We start from the raw sequence: 23,843 nt of genomic DNA, 5'->3' as shown, positions 1-23,843 counted from the left end.
AGAGATATATATATATATATATATATATATATATATATATATATATATATATACGAATTATGAACTACACCATAACGATAGTGTTGGGTGACGAGGAAGATATCGCATTTCATACTAACCCTTGGTATATAATTTCGGATGATTTGCTGATATATCATTCTTCTAAAGAAATCTAAACTTGTAGAGGTGACAGTCGTAAGATGATCTGGTGGATAATGTAGACGAATTTATATGTCGTCTGTGTTTCTCGTCGCATGCTGTGACCCAAACCATGTTGGCCTACTATGTTCACCTCTGTTACAGACTTTGCAGCTTTCGGATCCGTATTGACATCCAACATATCTATGTACTTTAGTGGTGTCGTTAAACAAAACAAATTTTAACTTTAAACTTCAACTTTCGGAACAGTAAGTTCTTGATCCACAAGGGAACGTCTCGGCATGACAAAATAATAAATGCGGTCTTCTGAATTACAGCTTTGCCATTTTAAAGGTTTGGTCCGACTGCATACGTTTAAAACATTGTCTGAATGTGTTAATACATATATACTGATGGATAAAAATAAGGGTACACATAAATAGTAATAGCAAATATGGACAGAAACCAAAAATATCACCCATAGTTTAAGCAACCTAACCATTTCCCCATATTAGTGACATTCAGTCCTACATTATATATATATATATATATATATATTTTTTTTATACGGACTAAATATGGATTAACTTTGATCTAAATTGCCTAAATTGCAAGTGTTCCCTCATTTCGTTACATTTATTTTATTTATTATTATTATTATTATTATTATTATTATTATTTGATTCAAGTGAATATTTGCTTTTAATTAAGTGAAAGGGGGTTCGGCAGAATAAAAATGTTTTTACTTTTTACATGCTCGTGTTTAACGTGTCGTATTATGGGTATAGCGTTGTTCGTTTGACCATATTTCAGATACCGATGCCTGCAAGATCATCAACTGTCATAGAATAAGATGGCAGTGTGTCACGTACCATTACTAAGTTAATGCGAAATACATCTATTGCACATTAAAGTGAATACATGTCCGGAGCATATCTTCCTTATCAATTCAAACATGATCATCAAACCTGCATGCATGTTCAACTTGGGATAGCGGTGTCACGTACCATAAGTCATAAGTCACTGCAACCTACGTTTCACGATTTACAGCACATTAAAGGAATTCCTTTTTCCAGGCTATATCTTCCTTATTAATCCCTACATTACCATCAAACCTCAGAGGAAGGACCACCTTTGGATGGGGTTGTGTCTCATGTAATTAACTCATACCAAACTATCTACGCCCAAAGAATCACAGAACCAGATTACTGAACTGTCCAATAACGCTTATAGGGGGAAGCTGCACTTCATGGCAAATTTGACGGAAAGACGAGGAACAAATCGGTACCAAAAAAAGGCTCCGCCAGTGACTATCACAGAGAAACCAAACAGAAGCTTAAAAGGTCGTTTTCACAGTGTCCTCGTTTGACATCGACAGAGGTCTACGACATTTCAATAAGCAAATGTTTTTCAAAATGGCTGATCGAAACACCCAACATGCTACAACTCTTGCGTGGTTCTGAATCGATTAACACGTATCAAGAACCAAAACATAGCTTTATAAAACATTTATTTCATGCACAAAATTAAATTTGTTTAATTCGTAACAAGTTTATATCGTACGGTTGCCATAGCAACAAAAACAGTGAATATAATTATTCTTGAAGAAACATTCACAAATTGCCAATACAGAGGTGTATATTCGTAATTACGATATAAAAAAACAACAACATTTTATCACTTTTTACTTTTGTTTTAAAGGGTGATAAAGAAATAAAAAAAGTTAAAAATTGTATTAAGACTAAAAATCCAGGATTCTGGCAGCCATTTTTGTTTGCCGTGAGTTATCTTTCAGCTGTTTTTAGCGTTTGTGGTGAACAGTCCGTTTCTTAAGGCTAGCTAACTTAATGTTTAGCGAACGCTCACATTAAGAAACGTAAGCCAGGTCTTGGAAGAGTCTTCAGGAAGTCGTATAGGTTCGTCTTCTTGTACTAGCGTATTTAGTTTAAAACGAGGAATACCCTTCTACCAATACAGCTAGCACTGGACCACATATACGTTAGTTATCACGGCATCATTATTATAACATGTTATAAATGTGAAAAGACATCTTGTTTCATACTTTACAAAATAGTTGCTTTGTAGTAAAACGAACAAAACATCTTGAATATATTTACCACATCTTTCATATATACAAGTTTTTAATTCTCTACTTGGTTATTATGTTAATACAACAAAAATAAACGTGTCCAAATACAAATTATATTTGCATGTCCTTTTTCCAGTATTATTATAATAGAGGTATATTAATTTTGTTATGCTATTTACAAGTAACTTCCTCATCACACAATAAAACATCCGAATATACATGAACGGGTAAACAGTTAAAATCCTTTGAGAATATTAACGATGCACGCTGAGATTTTAAATCGTCTAGGCTATATGTTTCTTTTATTACTTGTAGTTAGGTTCTTATTTGTAAGTCTCGATACTGGTTCTGTCATTTTCTAGGGTGGAGGTAGTAATGCAAAAATTATAACAATAAAACTTTAAACATAAATATTTGCACGTTGAACTTCCTGCTGCTATTTTAATAGCAATTAACAACTGTGGTCTTCCGAGAAATATTCAACCTCGCTTTCGCTTCCAAGCATGCTTCCATACGTTTGAAAGACACACTGTCGAATGGAAACGATAGAAAATAGCAAGCGGACTTGACAGATGTGCAAATATGTTCCATGGAAGAGTTCCATAAAAATCTATCTGAACAGGATTTGCCTCCGATTGCTGCACCTCAAATGAGTTGATGATCCACATGCCGATATTAACCATCAGAAGAAACGTCACAAACTCTCTTCCTGGCTTCGTCTTCTCTTGCTCTTTGAATTTCGCACATCGCCGTAAGGAATTCAGCATAAAAACCGTCTGAATGGTGGCCTGGAACATGCGCAGAACGCTGGATATGATAATAAGCAGACTTTGTGTTTGCCCAGGAATAAATGTTCCAGCAATAATGCTGAACAGTGAAAATATGTATACTCCCGTCAGTGCCAGAACCATCAGGTTCTGCTCCAAATCCATCCCTTTCCCAGGAATGAACTGCAAATCGCGCATCTTGTAGAAAGCTACCATAACCGCCATGGACGTGATGAGATAGATAGCCATCTCAAAAAGATACTCCAACATGACAGCAGCCTCGTTCCCACCCTCGGAGTGCACGAGGATGAAGAAAATGATGACGTTGATGACGACAGCGACCATGACAAGGATTCCGAGAAACAGTCCGCGACTTGACCCCGTGCAGTCGAGGTTCATTCTCCTGGCCTTTGCTTTAGCTGCCACCAGTTCTTCTTGGTCCTCACTGATTCCCTTCCTGCTGATGTTTCTCCACATGATGTACAGAACACCTACAAATAGACATGGAACTACACTTTTCATTACAGGTCTATATCAGAGGTTGTTTTTAAACAACAAAATAGTTATTATTAAATTGCCCATTGATAGCATTTACTTGGTGTTCATATATAGTTATGTAGATGTAATGAATCATTGAAATTATCAAATATTCAGTATAAATATATACTGATGGAAAAAACAAACAAAATACAAGCGTAATAATGTTTGTATTTACTATTCAATGATACAGTGACATGTGTACCTGCGCATATAAGGCTGTATTCAATACTGCATGGATACAAATATGGACTCGCCTCTTCTACGACGGAACTCATCAGACTTTCTCGTCTACAGAGACGTGGATGAAGCATCGTCGTGAGGGACGCTGTAAAACAAATTCTACAGATATTAGTTTGGACTTATTATACAATGTTATAGAAATAAAATAAATAATCATGCCCGAAAATTATAGAAATAAATTCATCTATATTTTGAATAAAATTAACAGATAATGTTTAGGGTCAAGGGTGTACCAAAAATATTAGAACGGTTCAGCTGTTGCGTACTTGGTAACGTCTTACCCACTGTGTAATCTGACTAAACTAGGTAATTAAACTTCAAAGTTAAAGTTTGTTTTGTTTAACGACACCACTAGAGCACATTGATTTATTAATCATCGGCTATTTGGTAATTCTTGAAATATTGTCTTATAGAGCAAACCCGCTACATTAGTTATAATGAATTAGTTATATATGCACCATCACACAGACATGACTGCACATACCACGGCTTTTGATATAGCAGTCATTGTGCACTGGATGAGAAATATCCCAATGGGTCACCGACGATGATCGATCCTAAACAAAAAAACCCACCCTACGGCGCTTTACCACTGGGTTACGTCCCGCCCCAATTACGCAGACTGGGCGTTTTCAAATTTACGAATTCAAACATTTGAAACGCTCGCATGTTGTTTTTCTTCTGATATTCTGAAGCTGTTATGGACTATTTCAAAAACCATTACTATCACAAACACCTGAGTGAGGTGAAATTACTGACATTATAAGCAGTTACCATGACAGTTAGCTCTTGAGAATATGTACTGTACAAGGTATACAAAATAATTAATGTTCCTTAATGAAACATCATTTAGTCACTTTCGGGTTGTCACTCTACTGAGTCAACTGTCCTTTTAATCAATTATTCTTTGGTTATCAAGAATATACTCACATTTTTATTTTGCACGCAGTCAAATGTCCCTTTAATCAATTATTATATAGTCATCATAAAAATACTCACAAGTTGGCAATGTACGCAGTTAAGTGTTCATTCAGTCATTTCAACTTATTTTCGTGCTTATATCCAATTAAGGTTCAAGTACGCTATCCTGGACACAAACATCAGCTATCTGTCCAGGACAGTAGGTTAGTTGTTAGTTGTTAGTAAGAGAGAAGAGGGTGTGGTGGTCTTACACCTACCCAATGAGTCTTTAAAACTCACTCTAGGTGGGAGCCGGTAAGGGGCATGCGAACCCAGTACCTACCAGCCTTATATCCGATGACTTAATCACGACACCACCAATGCCTTCATATTTGCATTTACCATAGTTTGTCATCGTGCTGGGGTGTCGTTATTAAACATTGATTAATTCTTAGTCTTAATACATTCTACCAAGGCCGGTAGTGTCCTTTTAACCAAATATTATTTAGTCATCTCCAATACACTCACGTGTTAGCACTGTACGGAATCAAATTTCCCTTTATTTTAGTCACCTACCGGTTCAACCGGATGGGGGAGGGAGACAGTATGTTTCATCTCCGTCCGTCCGTCTCTGTTTGTCTGTCTGTCTGTCTGTCTGTCTGTCTGTATGTATGTCTGTTTGTCCGTCCGTCCGTCCGTCCCACTTATAGTTTTCCGGATGGGTTTTTTCACAATGCCTTGAGATACTGAGCTGACATTTTTCGTTTAGCTTTATCGTATACTATTATAGATAAAGTTTTACTTTCATGACGATTTACCCATTTTGGAGAGAGTTATGGCCCTTGAACTTAGGAGATAGAGATATTAGTGTTTCGGGCTTTTTTCCTCAATGCCTGAAGATATTTGGATATTGCTTTATCATGTACTGTTACAGATTAAGGTCTCACTACACAGATGTCATCTGTCATTGAAATCCATGTTAAATTGTCCAACTTCTAATGAACGGGTTTTCGTTGACACTAACAATATACACCATTGCGAACATATATTATATAAGCATTTATTTTCACTAAAAAATTGAGAATATTTCCGTCGCAGTTTTTTTGCTATATGACCGCATCTGGCTGCAGCACTGGTCCAAACAGGTGGTTCATTAACCGATTCACTCCGGCTGTCTCTTTCGCTATACACCCATGTCCCAAAATGTCAATGCCCAATATTACAAAAATAACATGGTCAAACTCCAGCCAGAAGGCTTACCATTAAACATACAACTTGTTTCAATTCTTCCTAGAAGTAAATATGTGAACGACAATATATGTCACAATTAGGAACTACAGTAGACCGTGATGAATGAACTCTCATCAGGAAGTCAACTGTGTAGTGAGATCTCAGTATAACTTTCATGGCGAGTTATCTTTTTAGTTTACAGAGTTATGGCCCTTGAACTTAGGAGATACAAAAATGTGTTGGGCCCGGTAGGGGAGATGTATTGCGTTAGTAGTACTTTCTCAATGCTTGTTTATTCACCACGAATACACCAATACTTACGTGTTGGCACTGTGTACGAAGCCAAATGTTTGGCGTGTTCGGTATCTCTGCCATGCATGACATTTTTCTCGTGCGCTGATATGGCGGACTTCTGATCCGTATTAATAGGGTTGACGTCATTGGTGATATGGACCTTGTGCTCATCGTCCGTTTCGTGGATTTCAGCCATCGTTTCTTCAACGATATTCCCCAGCCAGACACACAGGTTGGTGGCTATCATGTGCATGAAGCCAAACCGCGATATGGTCTTGTAGCGCTTAACACAGATCTGCAACACATAGCCAATATAATGTCATATAGAATAGAATATAATAATATACTATATACTACATTGTATATACTATATAAATATAGTGTAATATAATTATACAGAATACAGAAGCAATAGTGAATGAAAATGAAACAAACGAAGAGTAGGAATATTGGACAGAAGCACAGCCATTGTGTAATGACATTAAGAAGAGCAGCCATTGTGTAATGACATTAAGAAGAGCAACCATTGTGTATAGACATTAAGAAAAGCAATCATTGTGTAATGACATTAAGAAGAGCAACCATTGTGTATAGACATTAAGAAAAGCAACCGTTGTGTAATGACATTAAGAAGAGCAACCATTGTGTAATGACATTAAGAAAAGCAACCGTTGTGTAATGGCATTAAGAAGAGCAACCATTGTGTAATGACATTAAGAAAAGCAACCGTTGTGTAATGGCATTAAGAAGAGCAACCATTGTGTAATGACATGATTACATTACATTTTAAATTGTGGCTGCTACGTATCTAACAAATTGTGGTTTGTTTTGTTTAACGACACCATCGATTACTTAATCAATGGCTATGTGATGTTAAACATTTGGCAATTATGACACGTAGTCTTCAGGGGAAGGCACTATATTTTTCTTATCGCAGCAAGTGATCTTTTATGTGTTCTTTCCCAAAGACATAGGTCACTCTTACCAGTTAACATTAAGGTAGTAATATAATAAACCTAACCCTTACTCTAACCCTTGCACTTATTCTGTTGAAATGGCTTCATGGGGACTAGAACTTTGTTCCTGCTTTTTTTTTCTTCTTTTTTGTAATTTTATTATTTTTATGGTTCTACTACTTTTATCGTTTTGGCTGTCCCATCTATTTGTAACTAATTTGTTCCAAATTTAGGTCCGACACAAACACATTATTTTGGGGGTTTTGTTTTTCCTCCTACTTTAAATTGTAAATTTCATGGCTCTAATACCCTAACAACAACCAAAGAACCCATACCCCTATGTTGGACACATCTGCCGAGAAATTCGGAGAATATGCTTAAGACAGACATGTTGGAACCTTCAGTGGGATGTAAAGTCGTGTCAAGTAGTTGATTGATAGATTGATTGATAGTAACGGAGTTTCATCTGCACTTTTACAAACAGGACAGCATGGCATTTAATATCCGGGCTAAAACGAGCGACCCCCACCCCACCCCCACCCCCACCCCACCCCCATCCCAGTTACTTTATTCACTGAGATGATCAGTCATATAACCAATCACCCCACCTCAATGTTCTGCCACTGAGCCACGCCCCCGTGCTAAGAAATCTTACCTTTGAATGAAGAAACACGAAATAGAGCTGTCCAAAAGTGAAAATAAAATGAACCACTGGCCGGATTCCATAGATGACCTCGTCGCAGAACTCTTGGAGGTTAGCTTCCAAATAATCTCCAAATATTAGGCCACTCAGTATCATGCTGCCAATGCCAAAAGCTGTATAAAAATAAATAAATAAATTTTAAAAAGAATGTTTAGTACATATTTCAATCAGTAATATATGTCAATAGGTACTATGTTTCGAACGGTAAAAAAACCTCCAAAAACTTTGACAATAAATAACTAATTTAGAGATTAAACTAAAATTTAATTTCAAACATTTCATTTCAATAGCCTGTCTGAGATTTAACTCAAATTATAATTGAGCATATACATTTAAAGGGACATTCCTGAGTTTGTTGCATTGTAAGATGTTTCTGACTAATAAAATATTTCTACGATTAAACTTACATATTAAATATATTTTTTCTTGTTTAGAATATCAGTGTCTGTATATCCAATGTGTTTCTGGTCGTCTTAATATTTGTAAGAAGCCCAAACTGGATTTTGTCTTCAAATAATTTCGTACGTACGAAAATAATTATATTTTTGGAAATAAAATGAAGATTAACCTAGTACAAATATTATAACGATCAGAAACACGTCTAATATACAGCCACTAATATTTTATGCAGAAAAATATATTTGGTATGTAATTACAATCGTTAAAATGTCTCTGTTAATCAATAACATCTTAAAAAGTGCAGCAAACTCAGGAATGTCCCTTTAAAACATTCAAGGATGTGAGAAAGAGTGGGGGCCGATGCGACCGCGACACGGGACTATTTGATCCTTTCTTCACCGCCTATATGATGATTGCTAGTCTCCCAAGACTGGCTTGAAAGAATGAAGCTTGCTGGCAACCACACCGTTCCAATTACCTTGCCAAGTTGAAAAGATAAATTTATTAATGCTATGTTTAAAATCAGTATAAGGTACACCAACCCCGGCATGAGTCAACTCCAAAGCAGACTTGACAATTGAATTTGCCTTTTTATTACCCCTGATGTCAACATGCCTGGGCACCCACACTTCCATATCACCATCCCCAAAAAGGGGTGCCCCAGCTTTATATTTCGCAAAGCTTGGAGAAAGGAAAATAAGTTTGTGAAAATAACACATCTGGATGCAATAGAACCTTTTATTTCATCCAAGGCAATATCTCTGGAAGGACTTTGTAGTTCATAAAGGCTAACTGCTATGTACACACACACACCCCCGCTATATACGGCCCTAGATAGGCAACACCACATGGAATATACCTACTGCACCAAGTCTGAGGTACAACCACATGAAACTTACCTACCGCACCAGTCTGAGGTACCACCACATGGAATTTACCTACCGCACCAAGTCTGGGGTACTACCACATGGAACGTACCTACTCCACCAAGTCTGGGGTACCACCACATGGAATTTACCTACTGCAACAAGGCTGTAGTACCACGACATGGAACTTACAACTTACCTACTCAACAAAGTCTGAGGTACCACCACAACTTACTTACCGTACCAAACCTCAGGTACCACCATACGGAACTTACCTACTGCACCAAGTCTGAGGTAGAAACTCCCTGTGTGAGAATGGGGCGAGTCATCAAATGAAAAGTTCATGTTAATTGGTCTGATAACAAGGGCACTAATCGTGGAGTTGCGTCTCGGCTTCTTAAAGGGAAGCGTCAATCGTTTTGAATTCAGCACACATATGTAGATAAACAGGAGGAAGACGATGCTGCCAAGGAACAAGTAAATGTAGAAACCCTGGAATAGGTAAATACAGAAACACGTTAATGTAAAAATATTCCGTCCAGGAGAGGCAATCCAGGCTGCTGGACTGTGTCCCCAGGACAGCGTGCTTGCATAGTAATTGGATATAGGCACGTCAAATATCAAGTACAGTAAGTAAAACAAACGTCTGAATTCGATAGATACAGAAACCAGTAAATGTAAAAATCCTAAAATAGATTAATACAAAAAGCAGTAAATGTAAAAATCCCAAAATAGATAAACAAGTAAATGTAAAAACCCTGAAATAGTTATACAATGTATATCTATATTTTTGCCATTTTCAAATAGTCACCAATAAGAAAAATTAATAAATGTGGAGGTGGTGATGCTGAATGTACCTTTGAGATATATGATTAAGTACAAAGCCGTGATACGTTCATTAATATATTGTATTTAACTTACTGTTCGTGCTTATATGGAATTAAAGTTCAAATTACACTGTCCTGGCCTTATACCTTATCTTTTACATTTCTCATTAGTATTTTGTCTACATAGACGAGTATACAAACATTACCCTACGTATCAATTAAACCGATAAAACCCTATAATGTTTACCGTTTTACCCATAAATAAGAGAGTAGGCCCTGTGACGCCATTCTACTTAGAAAGCAACAAGTTCGCCACCTAGAGATTGACATATTACCATTCTTCACTTCGAGGGGTCCGTAAAAAGTGAAACAACTCTCACCCATTACACCTCAGTAGACATGCAACACAGCGCATCATACAGCATTCAGTTCTAGATGCAGGAATCAATTCTGGTTTTACACCACATTTATGGAAGTTGGATACCCGTTCGACATTGTTTAACCTAAGAGTCAAATCAGTTTCGATTCCACAAATAAAATGTTTAAAAACGGGTACTCTTTTAAAGGAACATTCCTGAGTTTGCTGCAATTTTTACGATGTTATCGACTAACAGAGATTGTAACGATTGTAATTACATATCAAATATATTTTTCTGCATAATATATTAGTGGCTGTATATTAAACGAGTTTGTGATCGTTCTACTATTTGTACTATGTTAAATTTCATTTTATTTTCTAAAATATATTTTTTCGTACGTTTTGGCTTCTTATAAATATTAAGACGACCAGAAACACATTGAATATGCAGACAATGATATTCTAAACAAGAAAATATATTTAATATTTAAGTTTAATCGTAGAAGTATTTTATTAGTCGGAAACATCTTACAATGGAGCAAACTCAGGAATGTCCCTTTAAATGGAACTGCTAGTATATACGGTGAAATACCGGTGTGTGTACCCATCAGAATTATCTGTCCATAATACTGGTTAGCCATTAGTGAGAGCGAATCGATGTACATGTAGTTGCTTTATGCCTTCCGTTGAGCCATTAAAATTCATTGGCCCCGACGGCTCAGTAGGGGTGTTGTAAACATATTTATCCCTCGACTTAGCAAGGTGGTAAAAATACAAATATAATATTATATAGCAACGCGGATCCTAATGACAAAGGCGTTGTCCGGGATCAAGACCGTATCTCTGCGCAATGCAGAGTTGAATGAATATTTTGCAAAATAGTGATTGATTCCACGAACCTCTATCCAGTGTCTCCACTGTAGGAGAACAGCCACTCCCAAGGCGATCATTTTGACCACTACAAAGAGGACTGCCACTCTCAGACCAGTTTACTAAATCAAAACTAGCACAGGACAGAGGTCATTACAATAAATACCACTGTGGTGACATGCAATCATGAAGCACTGTTAAGAGTGATGATAGCAGATGTTCACGAAACGTGAGCATATCCTGCCCCACTGGTGGAATTCGTCATGAGTATTGCCACCACAGATGTCAATACCATCACTTCATCGAAAATGGCATGGTTTGACAGCCAATATCCGATGTATTTTTCGTTAAACATTAATTCATTCATCTAAAACGATGAAAGAATGATGTGCAAGAGTTTCACCAAAGAGATGAAAATATATGCACAAACTCAAAATATGGAATAGCATTAGCCATCATTTTTAGCAACTTATTTAAAATTAAAGAAAGGCAATGTATTTAATGATATTATTGAAATGCATTTTTATTTTCATTCATCAATTCACCGCCTGATGCTTAATAATTCAACTAAACTATCGCAATTTCGCAACGACAATACGATGTTGTTAGGAAAGCCTAAGCGAGCTTGCTGAGTTAGGCTCATTTCAAAATACTGGCAAATAACCATCGTTTTACTCCATAAAGGAAAACAGCCGAGATAACGTTCGTACCTGAAAGAGGTAAGGCTTTTTCTCTTTCGTAAATGCTTCCGAAACTGGAATCACGGCCCCTAGGATCACGAGCAACATAGCGTACAGAGCGCTGAGGTTGATAAAGAGGTTGTCACTGTAAAATATCAACAAAACGTGCTGTAAAAACAGTATTAATTGATTTTTGATATTACTGCGTAGTGCATTTAGGTATGTGTGCGTGTAATCGTATACGGGTATATGTCTGTCTGTTTGTCTGTCTGTCTGTCTGTATGTATGTTCAATTATATATATATATATATTGTGTTTGATTATTCTTAATAATAATTTATTAATAAACCTATCCATTTATATATTTTAGATTTTCCTCAATTGATTTGGCATTCCATTTTTTTTAATAATATATATTTAAGACACACAAACAACACACACAAACAACACACACACACACAAACAACAAACAACACACACACACACACAAAAGAAAACAAACAACAAATACAGATACAAAACAAAAACAAACATACACGAGAGATTCCTTGATGATTCCATGTTTGGTCGAATAGTGGTGGTTGGTTTTCTTAAGGATGGGTGTGGGAGGCGGGGATTCCAGCAGGAAGGCGTCCTCCGAAAGGCTTGGACTGGTGACGCTTCGTCTAAACCGAAATACCTCTGTAAGAAAAACACCTCATAGTCAATTCACTTAAATAGCATTATCACTTTAAACAAGTCAGCTGGGTGGGGACATTTTAGGTCATCAATTACATATGAAATCTTAAGGGATTTAGGTTTATTTACAGGTTTCAGTTTTATTTACATGCGTGCCTAAAGAACAAAAAGTTAGTAAGTATTAAAGGTAAAGTAATTATATTTATTTATTAAAAGTAAAGTGATTATATTTACTTATTAAATGTAAAGTAATTATATTTATTTCTACTTATATATTATCGGTTGTACATGCAGTATCATATGATCGGTTTTCTCGGAAAATATTGATATAAAATATTCTTAAGAAAGGAATTCATATCAAGTTTGGTTTTTTAAAATTAATTGTCGGCATTTGTATATTGTATTTGACACCCAATAGCCGATGTATTTTTCGTGCTGGGGTTTCGTTAAACATAAATTCATTCATTCATTCATTCATTGTATATTGTAACTCACTACACCACTGTTTGGCTTCTGTTTATATTCATGTCTGTTTCGTGCCAATAGTCATGCTGGCTTTGGCGAATAAACCGATTCTGATTGTGATTTAATGTTATTCAGTTTCACACGCTGTTTTAATTCCACGCAGTATTACGTGCTCTCTTTTAATTCCATGCAGTATCACGTGTTATGTTTTACTTCTATGCAGTAACAAATGCTCTGTATTAATTTCATGAAGTATCACGTTCTGTTTTAATTCCATGCAGCGTGACATGTTCTGTTTGAATTAGACGATATATGCCAATTACGCCAGACGTTTTGAGTACAATAATCTATCAAGTAAACGTTCTGGCTTGAATAAATAAATAAATAAATAACAAATCAACAAACGCAAACATGATTTTTTTTTCGTGAAATCGATCAAACTGTCTCAGTAGCGGATTCAGGGTCCCCCCTTTTTCAAAACTGACCATTACCTTTAAGGAAAACGTGATTATATTAACTGTTCTGTGTAAAAGGAGAGATCAATCATCACATTTGAACCCCCCCCCCCCCCCCCTTCAGAAATCCTGCATCTGCGCCTGTGTCTTTTGAGAAATGTATAAAACCTATGAATAAAGCAATTGTTTTTTTTGTGGAATTGCGTTGTTTATCCCTCTTGTGATATATTTGCAAGGCCACATATATAATAAAGGGGAAGATCCTGGACGGCTCAACGATTTGGGTCACTGGCGTTATGGTGTACTAAACACTACAAAAGGTTTTTTCTTCATTTGTTATAGTTAAATAGGAAATAAATGTAACATATTCATCTATTAAACAAACTGAAATGTTGAGGTTCAGTAGCCTGTAATTTGTTTTAAAATTTCTTTTGTTTAACTACATCACTAGAGCACATTGATTTCTTAATTATCGCCTATTGGATGTCAAACATTTGGTAATTTTTATATTTAGTTTTAGAGAGGAAACCCGCTACATGTTTCCATTAGAAACAAGGGATATTTTATATATATATACCATCCCACAGACATGATACCACATACTTTGATATGCCAGTCGAGGTGCACTGACTGGAACGAGAAATAGCCCGGATGGGCTCACCAATGGGGTTCGATCCTACACAAACAGCGCATCAGGCGAACGCTTTACTACTGGGCGACGGGCGAGACGTAGCCCAGTGGTAAAGCGCTCGCGTGATGAGTGGTCGGTTTGTGATCGATCCCCGTGGGGTGCCCATTTGGGTTATTTCTCGTTCCAGCCAATGCAACACGACTGGTATATCAAAGGTCGTGGTATGTGCTATCCTGTATGTGGGATAACGGTTTTTAAACTCCTTTGACGGAACATTTTTGCATGATCGGTGTTAAGTTTAATCTTTTACAGAAAAAGAAGTTTAGCAATAAACATTGTTGCTCTGGGGGCGGGACGTAGCCCAGTGGTAAAGCGTTCGCTTGATGCGCGGTCGGTCAAGGATCGATCCCCGTCGGTGGACCCATTGGGCTATTTCTTGTTCCAGCCAGTACTCCACAACTGGTGTAGCAAAGGTCGTGGTATGTACTATCATGTCTGTGGGATGGTGCGTATAACAGATCCCTTGCTGCTAATCGAAAAGAGTAGCTCATGAAGTGGCGACAGCGGGTTTTCTCTCTCTCTCTCTCTCTCTCTCTCTCTCTCTCTCTCTCTCTCTCTCTCTCTATATATATATATATATATATATATATATATATATATATATATATATATATATATATCTGTGTGGTCCTTAACTATATGTCTGACGCCATATAACCGTAAATAAAATGTGCTAAGTGTGTCGTTAAATAAACCATTTTTCTTCCTGTTGCTCTGATTAACTGTGACTGAAAATGCATGAATTTAATACGCTTCAAGGACGTTAAAACCTTCTGTAGTACCTCAGTTGAATTGACTGTAATGTGGTATTTATCTTTACCCTAATTACATTTCCGCAACAAGAGTGTTAATTTCTTGACCAACGTAAAAATAACGTAATATCTGATGTCACATATTGGTATTTTGTCTTATTGTGCGTTATCGTTTAAGAACCAAAAAAGAATCCAAAATAAAATATGAATGTTTCGTGTCATTAGTAATAAATATATTTCAAATTTAATTATACTGTTATTTATTGTACGATCATGTGAGTATGAACGAAAAAACCCCATCGCAAACATGTGTGAAGGACTCCGTCGATTTACAGTTTGCGGATGATTTTATTTGTTCACACACCTATTAACGTAAAGGTATTAACAGAATCCTTAAATATAATTATTATGTATTAGAACATATCTAATTTAAAGTTTAATTTAAAAAAAAAGATAAATTAGCATTAGCTATCATATATATGTTTACTATATAATAAAATAGCTGTTAGGCAAAGTCGTGATTGCTTCCATGATCCACTATCAGGTGCTGGTCCTTAGGATGACCGCTACTCCCTTGGGAGATGCGTAACAGGATGTTTTATCCTTCTTGAATCGCTCGTAGGAAGCCTGCCACTCCTTAGACTAGCTTAGAAAACCGAACCTTGCATAGGATAGAGATTAATGGAATATATACAGCTGTGATGACAGGCACTCATGAATCACTGTAAAAACAGTGACATCAGGTGTTCGCGAAAAGTGATCATATCCTGCCCCACCAGTAGCATCCGTCACGAGCACATCCTACAGTCATCAAGGTCATAGTTGAAATGACATTGTAATGCTTTCACACACATACACACACACACCCAAAAAAAAAGAGGAAAAAAAAAAGCCTGTACAAGGTCAAAATAGGATATTGCATCAGACATCATTTGAGTCTGTGCTATACTTTTATACGTATGTAGGATTATTATTCCTTTTATTATTATGATCATTACTATTCTTTTAAAGGGACATTCCTGGGTTTGCTGCAATTTTAAAGATGTGATCGACTAACAGAGTCTTTTTATAGATTGTAATTACATATCAAATATATTTTTCTGCATGAAATATCAGTGGCTGTATATTAAACGTGTTTCTGATCGTTCTAATATTTGTATTAGGTTAAATTTCATTTTATTTCATAAAATATATTTTTTCGTACGTACGAAAATATTTGAAGACAAAATCCAGTTTGGGCTTCTTACAAATATTAAGACGATCAGAAAGACATTGAATATACAGACAATGACATTCTAAACAAGAAAATATATTTCTCATGTAAATTTAATCGTAGAAATATTTTATTAATCAGAAACATTAAGTATGTAACGAAACATTTTAAAATCGTTATGCTTAATTTGCCAAATGACACATTTATAAACAGTTATTAATCATTCTACAAATGTATTAGATTTTTTTGTTTTCCGATTTTAAATTTAATAATATTAGCAGTAATATCATTATCATCATCTTCTTCATTGTCGTTGGCATAGTCATCGTCGTCATCATCATCACAATCATCATCAGTAAAACAATTGCCCATTTTCTTTATTTCAAGTTATTTTATAACACAAAGTAAACATTAAGTCGTGTTCTTGTAGCCAATGTAACTAATAGAACCTTTTTAATAATTCAAATTACGTCTCAGTTACATGTTCGTGTTTAGAACATAAGTGTCTGTATATTTAATGTATGTCTGGTCTTGTTGATGTTTTAGTATATACGTGTGTGTGTGTGTGTGTGTGTGTGTCACTCACTCTCTCTCTCTCTCTCTCTCTCTCTCTCTCTCTCTCACACACACACACACACACACACACACACACACACTGCCTCTATGTCTTTCGTTATACGCATCGCTCGCTCTCTCTCTCTCTCTCTCTCTCTCTCTCTCTCTCTCTCTCTCTCTCACACACACACACACACTGCCTCTATGTCTTTCGTTATACGCATCGCTCGCTCTCTCTCTCTCTCTCTCTCTCTCTCTCTCGTCATTCGTCTTGCTATCTCTCTCTCTCTCTCACTCTCTCTCTCTCTCTCTCTCTCTCTCTCTCTCTCTCTCTCTCTCTCTCTCTCTCTCTCTCTCTCTCTCTCTCTATATATATATATATATATATATATATATATATATATATAGCATTACATATATATTGATATTTCAAAACTGACAACCGCAAAATACTCGTTACTATGGCTACTCACTAGAATCTTTGCTGGGAGGTTCTGCAGGAGATTCTGCGGTAAGCATGGCCGAAGAGTCGCTCACCGAGGTGGCCTCCGTCTCTTGGCTGACCGTTCTCAAGAGACTGCTTTCAGAACTCACTGAAAACACTGGACGACTGGACGTCGGTGCCGTGTCCCCGACCTTCGTCGTGGTCTTGCCGTCCTTCAGGTTACTCGACATGGCTTCGGTCTCGATGGTCAGCTTTCGTCTCACGAGGTTACAAACTGGACAACAACCTACTCCGTGGCTCGAGCTACTGGAATATCGGCTCGTTTCAGTTGCCTTTGTATCCAGTGTCCCTGTAGTACTCTGCCATGTTGAGGGTATCCGTCTAGAGGCAGCGATTAAATTACTGAAGCATCCGTGAATAAAAGCATACACAACAAAACGGTACAGATATATAACTTTCGTGCACTACTAAAACCTGACACCAATCTGGGATAAACCTCTTGTTCGACTTATCTAGTTTGTCCTATTTGTTTAATAAAGTATAAAATATTATGCGAACTGATTAAATAAATGTTCGGCCCCTATTGCTGGCCAGTCGAGTATGACGGACACTCGTGTACCGACAATAATAACAGTTGTTGCGGATGCTTTGCTATACGAAACTCGGTTGGTGAACTTATCAATATCTCCAGAACTTCCCTCCCACTGACATGGTCAAACAATGGCTAAGCTGTCATGGCTGAGTCACGAACCTATAGACGAGGAGGTCCAACCGAGTTCACGGTGTCATGTAAGATGTTTTTTAAGTGCAAAAAAGCAAGGGCAAATGTATCTGTTTTATGACATCAACACATCCAATGGCTGATGATAAATAAATTAATGTGCACTAGTGATGTCGTTAAAGAAAACAAACTGTTTCAACCATATCCCAGCACACGTTTAAACCGCAGCTGTTCGATATCTTTTTAACGATACCCCGACATCTCAGGTGTCGACAGGAGAATATTAATTAGCATATCAAAAGGGGAGGCCTGTGCGTTATTGCGCCTATGTGCACATTTTAAAACTACGACGCTGTCCGATAATATATGTTTTACGACAGCCCAGCACATTTCTAAACTGCGGCTGTTCGATATATGTTTTACGATACGCCAGCATATTTAGAAACTACGACTATTAGATGTTTTACGACACCCCGGCACAATTTTAAACTACGAATATTTCACATCTATTTAGTGACACCTAGCATTACAGGCATGGGCGTACGGCCCGGGGGGGGCAGGGGGGGGGGGCAATTCCCCCCCCCCAAAAAAAAAAAAAAATATATAAAAAAAATTCAGGCAAAACAGTGGGAAAACAGTGGGGAAAATTTGGGCAAATTTTATCTGGGTAAAATTTTGGGCAAATCAACCCCTCCAGCCCCCCTAAATCAAAGAGTCCCCATACGCCCATGATTACAGGCGTAGGAAGAAGATGTACTAATTAGAATTTTATTAGGGAAGGTCAAACGGTTATCAGTTGGTTACCCTGACGCCTAGGCTATAGGCATAATTTAAAGCTGCGACTTTCCTATATCGGTTTTACGACACCCCAGTACATTTCTAAACTACGGCTATTCTATATCTGTTTTACGACATCACAGCACATTTCATATTTGTTTTTCGATTACAACACCCTAGCACATGATTTACGACACCTCAACATATGGCAATATGTGCAAATGTAGTACTTTTAGTGTAAAATGGGTATGCTCTGGCCAGGCTTAGTGTGTACACAAAAAAATGTGCACGGGCCTAGTAATATTAATGAAAGTGCCATAGCCACTAATGCTACATAGAAACATATAGCGTAAATAATTGTTCTCCGTGGCCATATTTGTTTTACGGTACCACAGTACATAATATGTTTCGTCATACTCATGCACGTTTTACTACACTCGAACACATCTGTTTTATAACACTGTAGCATATATGTTTTACCACACCACTGCACATTAATGGTCTATAAAATATAGTATAATATACAGCTTTTAATGGTCTATAAAATATAAAAACTTCAACATGCAATCTAGAGAGAGAAAGCAGAAAACTCGCTGTCACAACCAAAAGGTTAAAAGTTTGTTTTGTTTGATGACACCACAAGAGCACATTGATTTATTAATCATCAGCTGTTGGATGTCCAACATTTGGTACTTTTGACATAGTCATATAGAGAAAATCCGTTAAATTTTTCCATTACTAGCAAGGGAACATGTTTTAATCAATGATTTATTATAGTTTCAGATATTGGTGAACTTGCATTTTTCCTTATTCACAAGGCCTTTGAAATACCAGTCGTGAAGCACCGAATAAATAAGGAATAACTATCGAGTTAGGGTGTTGATCTTCAGTCTTGCATACTATGATTAAAGCTATCTCCCCGTGAGAGAACTTGCATGCATGCGCTTGCATAACTATACTCACTTACAATGAGATTTTGCATGGTTCTATTTTATACTAGTACTGTATTAATAATAAAATAGTCATAGGTTTGTGGTTTAGGAACTCCATATAAATGATGTAAAATGTCGGGAAGAGTTTACGTAATCAACATTTTAAGACGATGGCTACTAAATCAAAAATAGTCACATGTTCAAATGTAAAGATATATAGCATACTGGGATAATATAGTTAAAGGGACAGACCCTAGTTTCAGCCCATGAAAATGTACACTAAGTTTAGTTAATCTATAAACCTGTAACAGATTTGTATAAAGTTACAACTGAGTGAAGCATGGGTCCGTGACTTTGAAATGGTGAAATACCCTCTAAAAATAGACTAAAACTCGACTCCATAACTGTTACTTCTCAGACGCACGTGCGTTTTTAAAAATATGAGAAATGCATTTTGTGATATTAAAAACATCAGAATGACCAAAAACACTTCGAATGTACGGAAATGGATAATCTAAACAATAAAATCTAAGTAAAGTATTTCAGTTATCAAAAACGGCTCTAATAGTAAAAACAATATGCCTTAGTGTTTAAAAACTAGGGTATGTTCCTTTAAGTTAATTTACTGATGTAGGGTTTTTACACAGTATAATTGCTTTACAGGCAATAGGTTTGTCAGAGAACCAATATCTTAAATATAACTTTAACACTTCTTCTTCTTTTTCTTTTTATAACGTTTATTCCATTAAAAACAATTGCCACGGTTACATGAAACAGAATATTATACTAATATTTCAATTATAAATCCATGAAGGATACGCACTTTCGTCATTAAATAGACAGCTATAACAAAAAGGAGGGGTTGTTTATAGGATCTGCATATTTTATATACTTGTAATAATCAAGAACCTCATTAAAAAGACATTTGTTGACCATTACTACCAGTTTGAAAATTTGAAAAATGTTATGGAGCTGCTTATCACTAAAATGCCTGTAACTGGAAGTAAAAAAACAATTATAAGACGCAGGTGTAGGGACTACTCTAAACGTAATGAGAGCTGGATCCCCTGTCACTTCTTGGTGCGTTGAACATTCTGATACGATCAGTTTTTGTACATGCCACTGAGTTAATTTCTCAAACACTTACGAAGGTATCGACACAAGAACATGCTTCGTCATCGCCGCATAAACTGTGCTCTCTTCTTTCAACAAATGCAGCGTTTTCAGAAAATACTAAAAGGGTCCGGTGTGCAAATCTTTAGACGCCGAATAGGTTATTTCTCGTTGCAACCAGTGCTCCACGACTGGTATATCAACGGCCGTGTTATGTGCTATCCTCACTGTGATATGGTGCATATAAAAGATCCTTTGCCGGGTTTCCTGTTTAAGACTATACGTCAGAATTACCACATGTTTGACTTCCAATAGCCGATGATAAATAAATCAATGTGCTCTAGTGGTGTCGTTAAACAAAACAAACTTTAACTATAACTATTTGGACGATAGAAAGAAATCTACCAGAACCTGATCTTGCAGTGTATGGGTGGGCAAAGGATACATAATGAACAAAAAGTCTATCAGTTATCCATATTATTAAATAGCATAAGAAAAGTAAATTACGTATAGTCAGTTTGCGTCAAAAGGGAACCGATGAATTCGCTTGTAACTCAATAATAAATAAAGCTACAATTCGCATACAAACATATTATTAAGTTTTAAACCCACACCTACACAACTAAACAATTTGAAAAAAAACCATTTCAGTGTAAATTTAAAAAAAGTTTCTTTACAAATTATCATCAAATTGCTTCATTAAATCTGTTTGGGTAACTGATGACTTTATCCAAGGTAAAGTATGCACACTTCTACCTTTAATCTCTGTGTACTGTAGTATCGATTACTTGAGTAACAATGCAGGTGGGGATGCATACATTGGCTGCTCTAACATTTTGTTTTCACTTTGAATTACAAATGAGATTTAATCTTTATAATTTGATGATAATTTCTTAAGAAACATTTTTTTTATTTGCTTAGACATTTTTCTTCAAAATATTATAAGAGTTGTCAACCTTAATATATTTTTATGAGTTTTAGCATAATCGTGTATATATTGTTACATGCCAATTTATCGGATCCCTTTTGACGCAAACGGACTATAATTAGAACTTGTGATCTCACACGGGCGTTACGACATCAACGTTAAATGGTTTGTGATTTGTGGTAGATATCTTGTAAGTTAGGTAGAATACGCCTTTAGGTATGCATCAATGCATTAGGTCAAGCACATAATATAAACAGATGTGTATCAGTTGCTACATTATGTTATATATATCAGCATTCTAAAATCTTGAATGTATTCGTTTTAGGCAGTGACTTTAATGGCCAGCATGTTGACTTTAATACTATGTGAAACATTTCCATCATTTTAAATGTTTTATAAGGTCTTATGATTAGACACTAAAATTACTATCCCAGATATTTTCAATCTGAGATACGTTATATCCAAATCATAAATTAGTGTTCATATTGGCGGCCATTTCGGATTCTTTTACGGCACTCTACCTCCTCACCGAAAACAAACACCCCAAAGATATGGCACTGGCTAGACACCACAATCAACATGTTAGGCTTTATAGCCGGCCATTTTAGACGCCATTTTGAATGTCTAAAACCATTAAAGATACCCCTGGTTCATCAGGAAGATTCCTAAAAATGTCTACATATATTTTTTTTAATGTAACGGTTCAGCCATGGTTGCCCCGAGCGATAGATGTGTACTTACATCTTTGTATCTTCTGGCTTTAGCGTCTTTGCGGTGTCACCCGTGTTTGATTGGTTGTTCACAAGCGCGTCACTGTTTTTACACCTTTTAGACTCTGTTTCTGCATCCTGCCGTACAGAGGCATTGGTTGAACTTGAGTCCCTAGACACATAGAGTTTGGGGTCAAAGGTTACTCGTGCAGATATATATGACACACATTGTTCAGTTTTCTTATCTCCTTGGTCTTGCAATTTAACATCATCTTTAGAATTATTTCCATGTCCAATGACAGTATTTGTATCCAATTTATTCATCTTCAAAATTAGAATTATTTCCTATCCAAGGCGCAAAATAGCATTACTCCCAGTTATGCATTACCATATATATTTCTAATTTTGGAAATGGCAAAGTTGGTCTCATTGGTTACTGGAAAGTAACAATAAATCTCTACAGACTGAGGCTACATGCCAATCATGTCATTTAATCCAATTCTCCGTGGTACATGGGTTAAAATGAGTGCACACTACTACTAAGCCCTTAAAGGTTATTTCAGCAGTTGAGAGGAAATTAAGACGAAAAAGGTTATTTTTAAATGACACGTTGTAACCTCTTAACCAATGAAATATTATATCGTTCCTACACATTGTATTGTGTTAACATCCCTCAAAGGATGAAGGTATAGGTTGACCACACGTCGTAACATTAACGAAAGAACGAACGAGCGAATGATTGAGAGAACACACGAACTAACTAACGAACGAACGATTAGTATAATACATATTATGCACATTTTGAAATCTGGATACAAGCTTCCACAATGTCTAGACATTTTCAGATGACATTAAGTAGTAGCAGTGCAGACTGTGCCGAGTTCGGACTTTACATGTTTTGTAAGCACTGGCACAGACGTTAGTAATGTACATAGTTAGTAGGACAACATGGGATACTAACTTTATTTAAATAGCAACAAAAGGCTGTGTTATTCGTTAGAATGTACGTTTTCCCAGATTCGCCTAAAGTGCGATGAGTTGCAGGATTAATCGCTCTCGGTGGACACGAGTTTCTTCCCGTCCCAACCAGTGCCCACGGCTGGTACATCAAAAGCCGTGGTATGCACTGTTCTATGTATGGGAAATTGCATATAAAATATCCCTTCTCCTGTACCGGTAAGAGTATGGTGACAGCGTGTTTCCCTTCTACTGGTCTATCTACCAAACGTTGAAGTAACCATACTATATAGACACCATATAGCCGTGGTTTAAAATGTGCTTTGGTGTCATTAAACAAATATCCATTCCTTCCAAATTTGTTTTCCTAGACCGGTATCTATATACTGTCATAGATGGCCTTGTAAATACCAGTTGTTTAACATTGATACATTTATTTAATATAAAAGTGGAGAAAAAATACCTACTCATTAGGATCGTTATATTCCTATTTTATTGCATCCCCAGAAAGCATTTGTATTTGTTGTCCAAGATAGTATCAGTGAAATAGTGAGTGTTTTACCACACACAAAGAATAAGTACTTGGTGTAAGTA

At 36.4% G+C, this 23,843-nt stretch overlaps 1 protein-coding gene across 1 annotated transcript; it reads right to left on the bottom strand.

The window, feature by feature from the left end:
• Positions 1-1,631: 1,631 nt before the first annotated feature.
• On the bottom strand, positions 1,632-22,640 carry LOC121376069 (proton channel OtopLc-like). Its single transcript, XM_041503846.1, has 9 exons — positions 22,324-22,640; positions 17,140-17,492; positions 12,394-12,538; positions 11,888-12,002; positions 9,398-9,614; positions 7,810-7,970; positions 6,226-6,493; positions 3,737-3,859; positions 1,632-3,485 (listed from the first exon to the last, which is right to left on the bottom strand). Exons 1-9 carry the CDS (start codon positions 22,614-22,616, stop codon positions 2,707-2,709), a joined length of 2,454 nt encoding a protein of 817 aa, XP_041359780.1. The 5' UTR covers positions 22,617-22,640; the 3' UTR covers positions 1,632-2,706.
• Between the last annotated feature and the right edge of the window lie 1,203 nt (positions 22,641-23,843).

The sequence above is a fragment of the Gigantopelta aegis genome, chromosome 6, assembly GCF_016097555.1.
Source record: "Gigantopelta aegis isolate Gae_Host chromosome 6, Gae_host_genome, whole genome shotgun sequence".
Taxonomy (NCBI): domain Eukaryota; kingdom Metazoa; phylum Mollusca; class Gastropoda; order Neomphalida; family Peltospiridae; genus Gigantopelta; species Gigantopelta aegis.
Note: the sequence above shows the minus strand (reverse complement) of the source record. Positions and strands in the feature narration are given on the sequence as shown.

Bases quoted from the DNA above. Each gene is read 5' to 3' on its own strand.
- LOC121376069 (XM_041503846.1), bottom strand. From the start codon at position 22,616: ATGAATAAATTGGATACAAATACTGTCATTGGACATGGAAATAATTCT. The intron at 12,003-12,393 runs GTATGTTTGTTT...GATATTTTACAG, and splicing joins ATCATCAAGGAATCTCTCGT to TGACAACCTCTTTATCAACC. The intron at 7,971-9,397 runs GTAAGTTCCGTA...ATTTTTATACAG, and splicing joins CCTCAGACTTGGTGCAGTAG to CTTTTGGCATTGGCAGCATG.